This window comes from Otolemur garnettii, unplaced genomic scaffold (assembly GCF_000181295.1).
Source record: "Otolemur garnettii isolate 467f Iridium unplaced genomic scaffold, OtoGar3 scaffold00101, whole genome shotgun sequence".
Taxonomy (NCBI): Eukaryota; Metazoa; Chordata; class Mammalia; order Primates; family Galagidae; genus Otolemur; species Otolemur garnettii.
Window position 1 is genome coordinate 496,403 of NW_003852496.1, and position 18,099 is coordinate 514,501.

Below are 18,099 nucleotides of genomic sequence, written 5' to 3' on the forward strand. Positions count from 1 at the left end.
CCCCCCCCCAGTGGAGTGTGCTCACTGGCAGAGCCCACATCCACTAAGCACTAAGGGCTCCCTTTGTGTCACCATGCTGAGGCTTTTACCTTTTTCACGTCATTGATTCTCACACAACTCTGAGACAGGACCTATTTAGAACTATTTAGTATTAATAGCCCCTCCATGCAGACAAGACCTGAGTTCCAAGGTTCTATAGGGACATGTGGCAGGGCTGGGAACTGACTCAGATCCTTTGTGCCCAACTGATATGCTGCATGCTGCTCCCAAGACAATTCTTAGATGTAAAATTATGGTGTTGAAGGTTTATATTGGTGAAATTCTGGCATGCATTGCCACATGGACACCTTCTTGGCCACTCAGCCTGGCTTGTGACTCAGATACCCACCAACAACCTGCCACTGCCTGTTTCCCCATGTTCTCACCAGCACTGGGTGTTATCTGTATTTTCATTTTTATCAGCCTTATAGTGACCTGATTGTGAAAAGGCTTTGCTTTAACTAATATTGCTCAGACTGGTGACACATTTAAACATTTCCCTATCTCTGCTGACCATTCATTTCTTTTCTTTAATCAACGTCTTTACAACATCCAAGGTAAACCCTCAGATGCTGCACCTGGACCAGGCCTGGCTCCCGCAGCTCTACCCCGGGTAGACTTTAATCTCAAATCTATGAGGAACATGGTGGCCGCCCAAGATCACAGGCAGGAAGCAGTGGCCAGGATGTGGACCCCATCCCTCTGCCTCCAGCGCTGCTTCCACCAGCACAGAAGAGGTTTTCAGGCCTAATAATAATAATAACAACACTAAGAACTACTACCACTATAGTCAATGGAAGATGTAACCGGGTTTCTAAGCCTCGAGTTCTTCCTCCACCAAATGGGTTAATAAGGACACTTATTTCAGAAGATGTGCAGACTTTTTTTTTACTTTAAAGCAGTGGTTCTCAACCTGTGGGTCATGACCCCTTTGGGGGTCGAACGACCCTTTCACAGGGGTAGCCTAAGGCCATCCTGTGTATCAGATATTTATATTATGATTCATAACAGTAACAAAATTACAGTAGAACAAATAATTTTATAGTTGGGGTTCACCACAACATAAGGAACTGTATTAAAGGGTTGCAGCCTTAGGAAGGTTGAGAACCACTGCTTTAAAGTATGAATGTTTTTGGTTACATGAATCATCTTTGTAATGTTTGAGTCCTGGTTGTAAGTGTGCCTGTCACCCAGACAGTGTTCACTGTACCTGTTACGTGTAGATGTTTAAATGTGATGGCATCTCCTACACACACACCCTGGAGCTAAACATTGTGGACACTATTATGATTATGAAGTATTACCCGGAGGCCTGGTTACCTGGCTCTTAGCACTACAGATTTGACCGTATTTACATGGGTATTCTCCTACAGCGACACTCCCAGAGGTCCACAAAGATATACAGATCAGGACATTCACTGCAGCGTCACTTATAATCCCAAGGACCTGGAAACAGTCCAAATTAGGAAGCACACGAGTGCTTCCTAATAAACTAAATAAACTACAGTACCATTGAACACTGCAGGTAAAGCAAGAATATGTTAGACCTGTGTTTCCTGTGTGGAACAAGTTTTGTTGCTGAAGGGATAAATGCAGGGTGCAGAGGTGGCCGACAAAGACTCAGCCACCTAAGCTGTAAGTCCGTGTGCACAGAAAATGTTTACAAGGATACGAGAGGCACCATACACTGGGGAGGAGTTCCCCTTCTGCTGTGGCGCCTTCTGTTTACAATGCTTGACAAAGTAGTTTTCCATTTGCAGCATGGACTAACTTTATCACAGATGAAAGTTAACGCTCAGGCAGGGACATGAGGAAGCTCTCTGGGGCAACAGTGGCCTCCTGTGCTGGGCAGAGCTTGGGCTATACAGGGGCGCTGTCTGTCAGGGTGTCACAGGGAGCACATGGACGCACAAAATCTGAGTACACACAGGTTTCTCTCCAAAAGAAATAAAATAAAATAAAATAGCAAATACTGAATTCTAGTTAGTAATATTTGCATCAGAAATAAGCTAAATGGGTAGGTAGAGGGACAGAGAGATGGCCACGTGATAATGAGTCCAGTAGAAGATTAATCACGGAATTTTGGTAGCGTTCACCATAAATTCTGCCAATTATCTGCATGATTGAAATTGTTCATAATAAAGAGTTGGGAAAGGACAGGATTCAAAATTGCATGTTCAACTATATTAAAATTTTAGGCACATACATCAAACTACTGTTTCGCTGCTGCAATTGTGCACGTTTTTCTGAAATTATACTTAATGGCACCACATTGCTTTATAACAATGCATGCAGATTGAAACGGTAACTTACATCGTCACCCCCAAGGCAAAGAGCTTCTCATACTCTGTCCTGGAGGAGTAGTTGGGGATGACCTGGAAAAGAGGGATAGGGGCAGGCAGTAGGCGAGGGGTGGGGGTGCAGTAAGGGCACCTGGCCCTCCTCCCTCCCCTCACAGCCCCCCAAAGGCTGGCAGGTACCACACCAGCTGCCTGGAAACCCACCATCCCGTTGGTGATGACCAGCCGTGGGGCATTGGGGCTGCTGGGGAAGAGGCCCAGCGGGTGCCCGCTGTACATGACCAGAGTCTGCTCTTCTGTCATCTTCGACAAGTAGGACATGGTCAGCCAGAACTGGAAAGACAGCACAGTGTAGCACCTCTGTCAGGGGAAATGGTGCTCCACACTGGGCCCCCAAGCCACTGCCCAGGCCCAGAGAGCTCCTGTAGGCCTCAGCGGGCCCCCAGGTCTCTGCTATGCCCTAGGGGCTCTTGGCACAGCCAGCAGCACCCCTCACCCCTGCAGGCTGAAACATCCCCAAGTTATCTGCAGTGCTAGAGCCTCAGAAGCCAGCGAGGCAGACACCTGAGTTCCAACCATGGGTTTATAAGTTGCTGTGAGACCAGAGGATGCCATGAGGGCGTGACTGGTGGGATGCAGGCATGGCACGTGGCCCCCGTACCTGAGCCCAGTTGCTGAACACCTGCCCATTTCCTCCATACGTCACCAGCTCCTGGGGAAACTGGAGAAGGCACAGTGTCACCTGAGATGAGGGCCTGGAGGGGCCCCTAGAGCCACAGGCAGGGAGGGGAAGGTCAGCACCCACCCTCAGCTGGGCCCAGTGGGGCAAGGAATTTAGGGGCAAAGTAGAGGCAAGGGGAGGAGTCAGAGGGGGAGGCCTTGGGACAGCTGGGCTGTAAGAACGCTGGCCCTGCCTGTGATGAAGCTGAGGGCTCACCTTGAGGTCTGGGGTCAAAGGCCTGAGAGGGGCTGAGGATGTTCTCTCCTACTAGGAGAAGTGGTCAAATTCCAGCAATATATGGTCCCCAAGGAACTCAGGGACCCCCCCCCCACACACACACACCAAGGCTACCCTTTCTGAGATACAGGTGCCTGACAGCTGTCACAGGATGCCCAGATGGGCACATGCGGCCAGGCCCATGCCACCCAGTATACTGGCCACAGGCTTTTATAGGCAGGCGCCATGTGTGATGCATTTTAGACTCAGTGTGAAATCGGTGAGATATCTCACAAATAATATTCGTATTGATCACATGTTAAAATAATATTTTGGATATATTAGGATAAATGAAACACAGTATTACATTTCCTTTTACTTTTTCATGTGGCTATCAGGAAACTTAATTCCACTGTAATGAAGCTCCTGTCCTGGTTCTGATGTTGGGCTCCAGTCCCAGAAGATGTAACCCACGGGGCAGCTGAGAGAGGGCATGGAGACCTCTCTGGACTAGCTTTGCAACCTCCTGTGAATCTCTAAGTATTTCCAAGTTTAAGGCTTAAAACCACAACATGCGTGTCTCATGTTCCACATCTACTGCACAGTGCTCTGCCTCAGTTTCCCTGGTTGTTACCTGGGCCACTGCAGGGTCTAGGTTGTTCATGATCATGTGCATGATGGCGGCAGCAGCTCTCACCCGGCAGGGGTACTGCTCGATCGGGTAGGCCCTGTGAAGGGAAGCCCAGAACCAGGGTGACAACAGCAAGTCCACAGGCTCCCCACCCTGCCACAGCCTGGCATCTGACCACACAGGTATGGGCAGGCTGTGCGGGGAGCTCACAGTGGGGCACTGTGGAGCCCTCTCTAGGCCCAGGTTATCTGAGCCTCACACTTCCCAACCACCCCTCTCCCCACTGGCAGGCTCCACTTGGGAGGATGATGCCTGCTTTCCAGAAGCCTTGCCCTCTGGGCAGAGTTTGATCTTTCATTCACTTGACAACTCTCCTGGGCACCAATTCTACAGCAGGTGCCAGGCCAGGAGACACCTGTGGGAATGAGGGACAGTGTTGCTGCTTTACTGCACCAACACACTCTGGGATGATTCAAGGTAAGTCTGGCCCCCTGGCATATTCTAGAACAGTGGCTCTCAAAGCAACAGCTCTGGGCACTCTTAGAAATGCAGATTCCCCAGCCCTACCCCAGAACTGCTGGGCCAGAGGTGAGGCCAAGCGCCCCACAGCAGTGCTGTGCACACTACAGCTTAAGACCCCTATGGAGAGTGGGAAGGAGGAGGCCTCACTGCCAGGCCTCCCTGCAGCCCTCCCCACCTTTCCAGAGCAAGACACGGTACTCAGAAAGGGGGTTGGTATACAATTTGGCTCTGGAACTGTATACTGCCCAGGAGTTGTGGGTCAGGCCAGAGGGACTATCTGAGATGGTCCCCATCTTCTAGCCAGGCTTGGGGCCACAGCAGAGAGGGCTCCACAGCTCTTGGCTCCAGGTGCCCACATAACACCCATCAACTCAGCATGGCCGCCTCCCCACCTCCCTGCCTCCCAGCATGGACAGCCTGGACCACACTACAGTCCCACTGCTGACTCTTTGAGGTTCCTGATCTGCAAACAGGCCCACCCAGGAGCTTCCTCCCGTCTCAGCCCCTGGCACTGTGCCCGCCAGCACTCACTTCATTTCAATGTTGGGGCAGAATCGGTACATGTAGATGTGCCCATACAGTCGCAGCTCCTGGGCAAATTCAGGAGCTAGCAGCTCCTGGATGTCCGGGGGGAAGTAGCGCAGAGCATTCCTCAGGGCCAGCTGGGGGAGACAGGGCAGGGGCTGCACTCCAGGCCGAGCACCTCCTCCCTTCTGCCCCACACAGAGACTGCCTGGCTCTCACTGCAGGCCTTTGTACAGGAATTTTTGCCTGATTGTCTCCTCTCCCCCTTTCACGAAGGTACACCTAGTGGGGGATGGACTAGCACCCAGTATGGAGGCCAGCTGCACTCTCTGCTGTCGGGGCAGCCTCGGCACAACAACTGCACACCTGCAGCACAGAGCACAGCCAGCAGACTGGAGGCTGGGCAGAGCCTAGGGGCAGGGCCAGGCAGCAGGGTAAAGGACAGCCCCGAGGGCTTCATCCCCCACTAGGGAAAGCAGCCCCACATGCCCTGCAGTCACTGTCTTCTGAGGCTCTACACGCTCCAGTCCTGCCTCAGGCCTCTGCTCTCACTCTTCCTCCACCTCTGCTCCCTCTACCACCCTAACTTCTCTTGGAGGCCCTTGTCTCGTTTGGGCCTCAGTCTAGGACAAGGTGACCAGATTTTAACACTGGTAAAGCAGGACATCATTGACGGGGTGGGGGTGGGGGGGTTCTTAATTAAAAATTTGGTCTATATGGAGCAACACAAATTTTCATAGAATGCAAAAATAGTATTGTAATATATATATTTTTAATTTCAACATAAGTACAATTTATAAATATAATACATTTAAAAAAATATGCATAGGGTGGCTCAAAGGAGTAGGGCACTGGTCCACCTGGCAACCTTGCCCAGGAGGGGAGTAGGGAGTTTACATTAGCCTTTTCATTTCCAAATGAAGTTACATTAACCTCTTCATTCCCAAATGGAGTTATATTAACCTTTTCAGCAGCCAAATATTCTCTTCCCCTTGTCCCGCCATTCCCTAGCTTGTTGTGCATTCTTTCCAAAAATTGGGACTTTTTAAAAACACCACGGGACATGGGACAAGGGACAGATTGTTAAAAATCAGGACTGTCCCACCAAAAGCGGGACCTCTGGTCACCTTAGCCTAGGAGCCCCTCCTTGGAGGCCTGCCCTGACTCCCCCTCTCTCTCCATCTTCATTTCCTTCCAGAACTTTTCATAGCTGGCCCTATGTTTCCTTGCTCACAGCCTGTCATGCCAAGTCCCAGGAGGGCCAGAAGCCCTGGGTGGCAATGAACGGAGTGGACATGGGACTCAAGGTGATGCTCAGGTGTCTGGGTGGGTGTTGAGGCCATTTATTCAACCAGCTAGCGCTGGCTAACAAGCCACTCTGAGGGCAAGGGGTCAAAAGGGGCCACATGCAGTAAATGTGCCCACTCACTCCACAAACCCCACTGAGGTGTGCTGGGGTATAGCTAGGAGGAGACACAGGCTCTGGTAGGAAAGCAGGAGGTGACAGGAGGATAAGGGCCCAAGACAGCCCCTGAGAGGTACAGTGGGGACGTTCATGACCATGGCTGACATGCCAGTGAGGCAGAGAGGCAGGAGCCCAGCTGGGAGCAGGTCACCCTGGAGCCAGGAGCCCAGGGCTGGGTAAAGAGGGAAAGAGCCACAGGGCTAAGGCCTCCTGGGGCTGAGTGACAGGTGGGCACACAGGGATCCCTGGAGCAGGGCAGGGTGGGAGGAGAGTACGTAAGAGGGGCGATTCATGGGGGTGGGGAGCAGGTGCAGGCAGGAAGCTTGGGAAGACTTGAAAGGGGCTTCAGAGCCACCCTCTAGTACATTTTCTCGCAGCAGCCCTGTGGAGCAGAAGTACACAAGCCCTTCTCTTAGAAAAAGCTATTCAGAAAACGGAGTTTCTTCCCTAAGAACAGGGGCATGGAACATGCCTGTGCTGGGATCTCTAGCTCCCCAGGCATCATATCACCCAGGTCCTGGTACAACCCCCATCTTTGTTTCTGATGAGCTGCTGGGAGGAGCCCATGCCAATGGCCTGGGACTCTGTTGTGAGGACTGCTGTACCTCAGCCATGGTCTTGAACAGTCCCAGCTACATAGCCCCAAGGGCTGGCTCTCCCCCCATAACCTTAGGGAAAGAAGCTGATTTGGAAGGGAGAAGCTGCGTAATCCCACCGTGGCGCTGTGTGAGAGCAGGCACGGCCCAGGGGTTCAGTTGGAGGCCGCGGTGGTAAGCACCCTCCAAGGCCGCCTCTGGGCATTGTTATGCCCACGTGTCTATGAAGTGCACTTCTGATTTCAGACATTCCCCGTGTGTTACATCTCGATGCACAGGTTGGGGATTTTTAGATGGTACGTATCTTCTAATCAGAGCTTGCCAGCAAAACTAAACACTAAAGAAAAAGCTTTCAAATGCTGGATCACACACACGAAAATCCCCACACCCCATAGCGCATGATCTAACTCTCCTACATGAATTCTAATAGACCTATCCCCTTCTACCTTCTTTTATCTCACTTTCTAATAAATATGGCCTGAGACTCCTAAACCGACTTCAGAACCTGCTGACAGGCGATGGCTGCAGCCTGGTCCACTGTCCCCACCATTCTGAGGCCCTTTTTACTAACATTGGAGGCAAGGAAGACCTCTTTTGTAATTCTGCCATGCCAAATAATTTCAAAACATTGTTCAGATGATTATGTAACTCAAGAAAGCACAACAAAAGTTAGTATGTCGATGATAAGTGTCTTAACACAATAAGTAAATGTCATAAAGTCTATGTTAACCAGCTTGATGAAAATATTTCAAATTGTATATGAAAACACTACACTGTACCCCATAATTGCATTAATGTACACAGCTATCATTTAATAAAAAAAAAAAAAAAGGATTTTAGAATTGGGTTAGTTGATGGAAATGACTCAGACATTTTAAAAAGTGAAATGTCCAAGCAACTTGACCTTCTTGGAAATGAAGAATGCGCCAGGGTCCAAATCCTAGACACAGCACACAATTGCTGTTGGCTCCATTTTTCCTCAGTATAAAATTTCTATTTCCTTACCACTGAATTTTTCTTTCTCTGAAATTCAGTAATTTAGTCTAAATACGTTTTAATGTTAATTACTCCATATCAAAGGTTTTTATTCCTAGGATAAACTACAAGTTCTGAAAATTAAGCTCATGAACTCATCCTAGAAAAAGTGCTCCATACCTCATTGCTGAATATCACTGCAGTCACCAGATGGCCGACGGGAGTATTTCAGAGGCAACTGTAGTGATTTAGTGATATTCAGCAATGAGGTAAATAGCACTTTTTCTAGGATGAGTTCAAGAACTTAATTGTCTTCTTAGCTGCAATTTCACGTTCAAGCAAGTTGTAAATACTTCATCTCCTATGTCTGGAATTACATAATAAGCATGCAATAAATGTATCTTAAGTGAAGGGGAAAGGCTCCTTTTGCTGGCCTTGATTTAATACTCTAAACCTCTGATTGGGGAAAGTTGTCAGCATTAAGCTGAGAAAATGATGCAGGTTTTGGGACCTGCCCAGGGTTCTGCAGCAGCCCTGTGGCAGGTGGGCCTGGAGGGGTGGTCCAGGTGCCTCCATGGGCCAAGGAGAGCCTAGCAGAGATGGGTGCATTTCAGTGGACACTCGAGGGGCACTGCCCCATGGGAAAGGGTCAGAAGGTTAGAGCCAGGTGCTGTATCTCAGGCTCCGTGAGGACAGGCTGGGAGGTGTGATGGGGCTGGACAGGCTAGGAGGAGTGATGGAGTTAGCTGCTTCCTGATGACCATGGGACAGCGGGCACTGCTGAGCCTGTATCCAGTCCTGCCACCTGCTAGCCTGTGTGTGTGCGCAGGTCACCACCCCAGTCAGTCTCCTCCTCTTTTGGCACTGGCCACTCAGCTGTATATTTAGAAGGTGCCAGGTGCCCTCTCCCATCTATTATTAATACTTTTCGGGCTCCCAGAGCTAGAACTTGGGAAGTATTTCTTGATCGCCCCTTCCCTAGCCCTTCTCTCCAAATACCCAGCACATCCTGCCCTCGCAGCTTCTTTATTCTGAAGTCTTCAGTTTATTTTAAAATGCCACGGAATGCACAGGGAAAGGCAGCCAACATGCTAGTTGGGAATTCACACCCAGGTCAGCTAGTGGGCTGACAGAATGCCAATGCACTGCAGCTCTACACAACTCAGTGTGTGCCAGCAGTGGCCACACAGTGTAAGAATGTCAGGAATGGGTTTTCACCGGTGTGACTGAATCTGGTAGTCATATAACATGTGCTACCAGTGGTTCTGACGGAAATAGCAGATGTTGAAACGTTGAAATTGAATAGACTATTCTAAAGACACCTACCATCCCACACTGTACCAGACACAAGAATCTTAGGCTTAGTGGCTTAGAGCTGGCTCCAGAGAGCTCTAGGCATCTGATGGTATTGTAGACATTCCCTCCTGCAAAGATGTCCACATCTTAATCCCCAGAACCTGTGAGTGTATCACCCGATATGGAAAAGGGTCTTTGCAGATGTGATGGACGTAAGAATCTTAGGATGGGGAAATTATCCTAGATTATTCAAGTAGCCCCTAGGAAGTCACGGGGTCCTTGTAAGAGAGAAGCAGGAGGGTCCAACTCAGAAAAGGAGACATGAGGACAAAAGCAGAGTGTCAGAGTGATGTGACACACAGTTGAGGATCCTGAATTGCTGGTTTTAAAGCTTAAAGGAGGGGGCTCGGTGCCCGTAGCTCAGCGGTTACAGCGCGGACCACATACACTGGGGCTGGCAGGTCTGAACCTGGGCTAGGCCTGCTAGATGACAACAACAATGACAACAACAACAAATAGCCAGGCATTGTGGCAGGCGCCTGTAGTCTCAGCTACTTGGGAGGCTGAGGCAAAAGGATCCCTTGAGCCCAAGAGTTTGAGGTTGCTGTGAGCTGTGACCCCATAGCACTCTACTGAGGGCAACAAAGTGAGACTCTGTCTCAAAAAATAAATAAATAAATAAAAAAGCTGGAGGGAGGGGCCCCACGCCAAGGAAAGCAGTGGCCTCTGGAGGCTAAAAAAGGCCAGGAGACGAGTCCTCTCTTCCAGAAGGAACAAAGGCCTGCTGCATTTTTTTAATCCAACACTTTATATTTAATGCTACTAAAGATCCATTATGAACTTTTCAAATCTGTAAAACATAAATCAGGACAATCTGATATATAATTTTTGTGACCCAAACTGAGGCTCATGTGGTACAATAAGAAAGCAAAGGAACAAGCGTGATTTTTAAATCAGTACTTTTCACTAATATTTCTTGATTTTAGCCCAGTGAAACCCATTTCAGATTTCTGACCCCTAGCATATGAGAGAATAAATTTTTGTTGTTCTAAGCCTTTACATTTGTGGTGATTTCTCACAGCACTTACTATAGGCACAGTAAGAATTCTGCCTTGGGCACCTGTCACCTGCACCATAAATGAGCCTCCCCTGCCTGACGCCCGCACGCCCGCACGGAGGGCACCTTCCCCTACCCAATGCCTGCATGCTCGCATGGAGGGCGCCCTCCCCTGCCTGACACCCGCATGCCCGCACGGAGGGCACCTTCCCCTACCTGACGCCCGCACGCCCGCACGGAAGGCACCTTCCCCTACCCAATGCCTGCATGCTCGCGTGGAGGGTGCCCTCCTCTGCCCGACACTTGCACACCCACACGGAGGGGGTCAGGATGGAGCTGTTCAGAGACGAGGCGACTCTCAGGGCACTAAGGGGGTCAGGACAGAGCTGTTCAAAGATGAGGTGACTCTCAGGGCACTAAGGGGGTCAGCACAGAGCTGTTCAGAGATGAGGCGATTCTCAGGGCACTAAGGTAAGGTGACCAGATGTCCTGCTTTTGGTGGGACAGTCCCAATTTTTAACAGTTTGTCCCATGTCCTACAGCATTTTTAAAAAGTCCCGATTTTTGGAAAGAATGCACGACAAGCTAGGGAATGGCGGGAGAACGGGAAGGGAATATACGATTTTCAGCTGCTATGTGGCTATTTTGCCAGGATATGAGTTTTATATTATTTTTGTTAATTTTATAATGATAAACTTTAATAACAAGTAATTGTTGAGAACTGATTATTGAGAACTGCTTATCAAAGTTCGCATTGTTGATCAGTTGTTAGAATTCGACCACCATTGTTTGGACTTAATGAACAATGGCATTTTTTGGCATTGACAATGACGAAAACATTTTGTAACTGTCTCTCAGACGATACACATCATACTGCATGCTAGTGCTAGTTAAACAAGTGATGTCAACAAACCAGCTCCTCAGATAATTTAGGTAAGCAGTTTATTTATTTCTTTCATGAATTTAGCAGACAGTACTCATATTATTTATATTTTATAGTGGCAGCAAAAAGTCTAGCCCCAGCCTTGAAAGTGACACTTATGATTTATGAGGTATCATTATCAAAAAAATAGATTGATAAGGAAAAGGTTAAATCTTGGGCATCAGCAGAAATCACAATAGAGAACAAATGGTTAGAAATATTTCATCATTTTGAAACAAACCATGTTCCATACAATAATGCACTAAAAATTATGGGATACATGCTGTCCTTACCAGGAACTAATGCTGCGACTGAACGCGCTTTTTCTACGGTAAATAAAGTGTGGACATCAGAAAAATCACAATTAAGTGTTGAGACTTTGAAAGCCATTTATGTGTGAAATATAATTTAACAAATTCTTGTGAAAAATTTCGTGACTTTTTAAATAACAACAGCAATCTACTAAAAAAAATTCACTCAAATGAGAAATATGCCAAAGAATAAAATAATACTATACGTAATTTTTTAATGTATTATATTTGTAAATTGTACTTATGTTGAAATTAAAAAACATATATTACAATACTATTTTTGCGTTCTATGAAAATTTTTGTTGCTCTATATAGACCAAATTTTTAATTAAGAAACCCCCCCCATCAATGGTGTCCTGCTTTACCAATGTTAAAATCTGGTCACCTTATACTAAGGGGATCTGGGGAGCTATTCAGAGATGAATAGCTCTCAGGGCACTAAGGGGGTCAGGACAGAGTTGTTCAGAGATGAGACGATTCTCAGGGCACTAGGGGGGTCTGGGGAGTTGTTCAGAGATGAGGCGACTCTCAGGGCACTGAGGAGGTCTGGATGGAGCTGGCACAGTCTCCAGGAAATGCAGACGCTCTGAGCACCTGATAGGTTCAGAGTGTGTCTGGGGAGGATGGGTCCAAAAATGGCCACAGTGACATGGGGAAGTGAACTGGGAACGTACATGTTCATAATATCTGACTTCTTATAAAATCGTCTTGGAAATTTATGTCAAAAATCAAAGAAATGTATTTAAATAGAAAAAGAAAACAAGCACAGCACAAAGCAAGCTGTGCAGGGAGCCATTGCAGGGCTCCAGGACAGCCGCAGGCTGGCGGCCCTAGCACCAGAGGGAAGATGGAACCCCTTCAGGCTCAGAGTCCCCAAACAACAAGTTGTCCCTATTCCCAGGGTTTCGTGTCCTTCAAGCAGGTGGTGGGCAGTCATGAGCAACGTGAGTGGCCTGCTGGTTCTCCCAGCACAGGTGCTCTGGGAGCTAATCACCATCACACAGCCACAGAGAGCACCTGAGCCCGGCAGTTGGCAGGCTCCTCCATGCCCTCATGACCAAAGGATGAAGGTCAAGCCATTGGTGCCCAGCAGGGAGGTGACCAAGGGGAAAAAAAACATTAACCAGTGCCTGGATAGCCACTGGCTGAGCCAAGGGGCAGGATGCCCCACCTCCCACCCTGTTCTATCCCATCAGCCCCCCTCCCCGCCCCAGCCCCAGAGCTGCCCCTCCACCACTCTGCCCTCCCCCTTTCCCAGTGCCAGCCCTCTGCTGGGCAGTCCAGGGCAGTCATCTGAAGGGCAGTGGTCTTCACTGGGGCTGGGGTTCCTCTTCTAACATTTTACTCTCCACTTTCCCCTCACGGTTCCTGAAACTCTTGAGTAACTGGGGGTAAAGAAGAAGTAGGTAAAAACCTCTGCCACCTGTCACCTGCTTCCTTCCATCTGGTTGTCTCCGCACCCCTGTAGTTAGACCTTTTCATCCCAGTTTACAAGTGAGGGAAGCGAGGTTCCTACATGCCAGTGACCTGCTGAGGGGCTGGGCAGCATGGGGACCCCCAGGCCAGCCAACCTCCCTCCTCAGCCTGTTTCTCAAAGGTGAAGGAGGACAATCAGGTGAGCAGACACCTGGCCTCAGCCCTAACCCTCCCCAGCTCCCTTTTGCCCCCAACAGTGTTCTAGCCTCACCTCTGCACATTCACTGGCAGGTTTGCCGAGAGGGGCATTCACAAAGGAAACACTAGCTGAGTGGGTGGGGGCACACCAGGAATCCCAGCACTCTGGGAGACCTAGGCAGGAAGGTCACTTAAAGACAGGAGTTGGAGACCAGCTGAGCAACATGACAAGATCCATCTCTACAAGAATTAAAAACAAAACAAAACAAAACAAAACAAAACAAAAAACTAGCCAGGCATGGTGGCATATGTCTGTAGTCCCAGCTACTCTGGAGGCTGAGGTGGGAGGATCGCTTGACCCGAAGGAGTCTGAGGCTCTGTGAGCTAACCTAGTGTGAAGTAGAATGTAAAAGTCCACAGGCATTGGGACCTGGACAAAGTACACAGTCTGTGTTTACTACGGGACACTTCACACCTGCCCAGCTCTTCCTCACATTGAAGGTAGCCACAGTGCCTCCACTTACTGGATGGGTGACCTGGAGCCTCAGGGTCCTCATCTGTAAATGGGGACGGAATTCCTGCACCCAAGGATGGCTGCATCCAAGAGATGCTGAGAGTGACAGAAAGCAGCACGGATCACACCCCCATGTAGGAGATAAGCTCCCCTTGCTCAGACATGGCAGTTCGCTTCAATGTACTCCTCCAGGAGATTGATTCTGAGAAGCATTTCTTTGAAGATCGAGCTTCTGTACCTGCCTATAGATATGCAGGAATATGCAGAAAAGTCTCTCTCTGGGAGGTGTGGAGAATCAGCCAGGGTCGCAGCTGGGGGTGGACAGACCGGTCTTCGAGCATTGGGTTCTATTCTCTGCCTTCCTCATTCATGAACATTATAATCACTAGTTTCCATTTGGGCTAAAAGGAACAGACAGCCAGTCTCTCTTATGTTTTTACTCTAAACAAAATCAATTGTATATGTGTTCCTCAGCCTTCACACTAAATTGTAATCTTAAATGGTAGCTTCCTAATGTTACTTCACTTCTTTGTATGTGTGTTAAATTCTTACTGAATGTTTGAAAGTATATAAGGTAATCAGTAAAGTTTAGCTGGGCCGCCGACCAGAGCGAGTCCCGGTCTCCCTTAAATCATCATTCCGTCTGCAGTTCTTTCCCCTGCGTCTCCGATCAGAAGCTCCAAAGAACACACCATCACCTCCACCCCCCAGGAAGCCCCTAGAGCCGTGGTTCTCAGCCTTCCTAATGCCACGATGTATTTTCATTGTTACAAAAGGGTCTCGACCCACAGGTTGAGAACTGCTGGGGGGTGGGCAGTTAAGGAGCCGCAGCGGGAAGTAGGGTACCCACACAGACCTGCTGGAGGGCATGGGGGCATAGGTCCCATTTCTTACCTGCTTCTCCTCAAAGTTGAGGCCAGGAGTCCTGACAGGGGCATGTGGCACCCCAGCCCAGAGACCTTGGTTCTCCGGGAGAGGCCTCAGAGGAAGGCCAGAGCACAGTGCCTGGAGGCAGGACATGTCTAGCTGAGACTGAGCCGGCACCTGGAAGGCCAGGAAGACACTGCAGTCAGAGCCCTCCAGGGCAGGGACTCCAGCCCCAGAGCCACCTCCCCAGCCCTCATTGGGCCCAAGGCCTGCACAATGAGCCATGTGCAGCTCAGAGGTCACTGGCCTCCAGGTGAGCTGCCTGCAGTGTTGACTTGGGGGAGGGCAGTGTTCTGGGGGGAAAGACAGGTTCATTCAAGGGGAGATTTGCCCTTTCAAGTGGCATATTGCTTTGGGGGTCATGTTTTCCATGATGCAATTGTGCAGGCCTGGAGGGTCCTAGTTTGTGTTTCTCTGGCAGTTTTAGGGGGGCGTTACACCAAGCAAGTGATGCTGAAATTTGTGTTTTGATAAGGACCCAGGTGACATCGAATGTGGCACAGAGTGTGAATAGCCTCTCCCTGCCACCTGGCCGGTGTGCAGGACCCCTGGCAGCAGGTGTACCTCATTCCCAAAGCTCTTCCCAAGGGACCTGCCTGGGACATGACCCTCATGCCCAAATCCATTAACAATCTGCCAGAAAGTACTCTTCCTTAGCCTGCTACTACAGGTGGAGAAACCGAGGCCCAGGTCTCACTCTCACAGCCAGGAAGTGGCTACAGTTGAATCCCAGTGCTCCTGGGGAAACAGCATGCCTGGCTGTGGGCCCAGCTCTGCTCTTGGCCAGGACAGTGCCTTCAGCCTATCCCAGCCTGCACAATGGGTGGTTAATTAACTGCCCAGGCTTCAGCGAGAGCAATTATGCAAGGCCCAGCCAGGGCTGGTGGAGAGAAGGGGAAGGCCAGCTGTGCCTTCTGGGTGTCTACTCTCCAAGAGTCAGCTTGCCTCCTCCTCCCATTGGTCCTGACAGGCTCACTGTCCCACTTTACAGATAAGGAAACCAAAGTGGAAGGAGGTGCCCAAGGTTTACTGCTAGTCATGGGAGGGGCTGGGATGTGAGCCTTCTGCTCCAGCTGCCCTTGAGGCAACTCCCGCTGTCACAGCACAAGCAGGTACCAGTTTTGGGCATGGAATTGTGACAGAATAAGAAATACATCTTGGTCTCTGCCCCATTCCTGAGACAGCTTCCTAAGCGTTGGTCCTAAGATTTGGTCTTTCACTTGGTTCCTGACACAGAGCCCCTAGGCCCTGAGACCTTGGTAATTTCCTGAGTGATGAGACCTTCTGACACAGAGCTCTCAAATCCCCTGGAATTTCCTGGGAGACAGGAGCAATTTTTGCTCTAATGAGGCAACTCCTGCTGGCTGCTGTGTAATTGCAGGATGGGAGTTGGGTGCCAGGGAGACCAATCTATAGTTAGAGGGTTGGAATTTTCAGCCCCAGGGACAGGAGGGAGGCTAAAAGTTAAGTTGATCACCCATGGCCAACTGAAGCCAGAAAAGCAGTCTGCAAGATGAAATCTGAGAAGCTGAGCTGAGGCAGTGCAGCAGACCTAGCCTGCTCCGCCTTCCCCGCACATCTTCTGTGATTATCTAGTTAAGGTTTCACCGTGATTATGAGGATGTTGGGATGTAGTCACACTTAGACAATAGGTGTTGTGAACTGGCAGAGTAAATGTTACTTTGATGATTTGACTTTTTTTAAATGAGTCTCTTAAATATTTTGTTAAAGTAAAAATCACCTTTCTGCCGTTTAAACATTTCTCACGATTAGAATGGAGACTACCTGGATGTTACTTCCTATGAGATAAAGTTAAAATTTCCTAGGTTTGGTTCGTGGTATTTCATTATAAAAGTTATTAGACTTGTAACTGAGGCAGAACAGATTTGAGGGGCCGCTCTCGCCGCTCTCCAGATTGCTGGCCTTCTAATAATAAAGCTCATTGGACCTAATCCCCATCTCTGCATTTGACTGACAGAGAAGTTTCCATAAAACCCCAGAGGGACAGGATTCAGAAGAGCTTCTGGGCAGCTGAACATGCAAGTCCCTGAAGGGTGGCAGGCAGTGAGTTGTGGCAGCCCTGGGCCTTCTGCCCTGTGCATCCCTCTACCCGGCTGTTCAGCTGTGTCCTTCATAGAAGGTGCAGCAGCCCCGGGCCTTCTGCCCTGTGCATCTCTCCACCCGGCCGTACAGTGATGGCCTTCGTAATACACTTTATAATAAGCTAGTAACAACAGTGTTGCCCTGAGCTCTGTGAGCCATCCTAGCAAATTAATCGAATCCTAGAAAGAGGTCAAGGGGATTCCCAATTTGCAGCAGTTGGCTGGTGCACAGGTCACTGTCTGAGGTTTGCCATTGGCATCTAACGTGGGGAGAAGTAGTCTTGTGAGACTGGGCCCTCAACCCACACTATCCCCAAGTGGTTCATACCAGGATCAAATTGAGTTGGAGGACACCCAGCTCTGTGGGAGAACTCCTTTTTGGTGGGGACAAAATTTCACATGTGAGGTGACCATATGCTGGTCCCCAGACTGTGCTGTGCTTCATGTGTGAATATAGAGGAAGAAGGTTGTTCCTCATCCACTAGGGTCCTCCCCAGCAGGGGGATGCCTGGAGGGCAGCCCCGCTGTCTGCTATTGCTCCATCCATCCAGCACAATGGAGAGAGCACCTTCTTGCACCAGGCTCTACTGCAGGCCAAAGGTACAGAGCACCTGAGATGGAAGTCACACAGCCTGACCTCTGCCACCTGCCCCCTCCCATTCCCTGGGTCCCTTGATCTCTGAGGATGGGTTGGGGGCAGCACGCTCCCTGCCCAGGGTCCCCAGCAGCCTGGGCTGTGCTGCCTTGGGAGCTAATGCTTCCCCTTCCTGGCCTCACTTCTCACATCCTGGATAAACTACCTGCACTGAAACCTTGGCTGGGATTTGCTTTTCCGGAAGCCTCCCTACCTGATGGCTTAAGAGAGGCCAAAAACCCAACAGCTTTTCTGAAACCTCCTGATTTTTAAATGCCTGCAATCAAGTTTTTTAATGTTTCTAACACTGTACAGAAGACGGGCGGATGATGCATCTCAGGACATAGCTGTGCAGTCCAGCTGCAGCTTCGCAAGACATTACCATCGGGAGGGAACTGGGCAAAGGGGACATGGGGTCTCTCTGTGTTATTGCTACAACTGCGCCTAGATCTAGGCATCTCAAAATAAGTAGTTTAATTTAAAAATAAACAGACAGACATTGTGAAGCGATGACGATCTCACAGAGATGAGATACGGCAGACCGCTAGGTTTAAATCCTGGCAATACCACTCTCTAGATGTGTGCCCTTGGTAAGTTACTTAACCTCTCAGTGCCTCAGTTTCCTCACCTGTAAAATGAAAGTAGAAACAGGACTTCATGGGATGCACCTGAGGATCAGAGGGAACAACACATGTGAAGGGCTTTGGACAGAGCCTGGCACAGAATAAGCAC

General features: G+C 49.4%; 1 protein-coding gene across 1 annotated transcript in view; it reads right to left on the bottom strand.

The window, feature by feature from the left end:
* Positions 1-14,779, bottom strand: part of UROC1 (urocanate hydratase 1) — a 36,138-nt gene extending 21,359 nt beyond the window's left edge. The window contains exons 1-6 of the mRNA XM_003796182.3: positions 14,599-14,779; positions 4,961-5,091; positions 3,911-4,004; positions 3,001-3,060; positions 2,544-2,672; positions 2,353-2,414 (exon numbers count right to left, since the gene is read on the bottom strand). Of these exons, the coding sequence (XP_003796230.1) occupies positions 2,353-2,414; positions 2,544-2,672; positions 3,001-3,060; positions 3,911-4,004; positions 4,961-5,091; positions 14,599-14,724 (602 nt within the window). The 5' untranslated portion in view covers positions 14,725-14,779. The remainder of the gene's footprint in view (positions 1-2,352; positions 2,415-2,543; positions 2,673-3,000; positions 3,061-3,910; positions 4,005-4,960; positions 5,092-14,598) is intronic.
* Between the last annotated feature and the right edge of the window lie 3,320 nt (positions 14,780-18,099).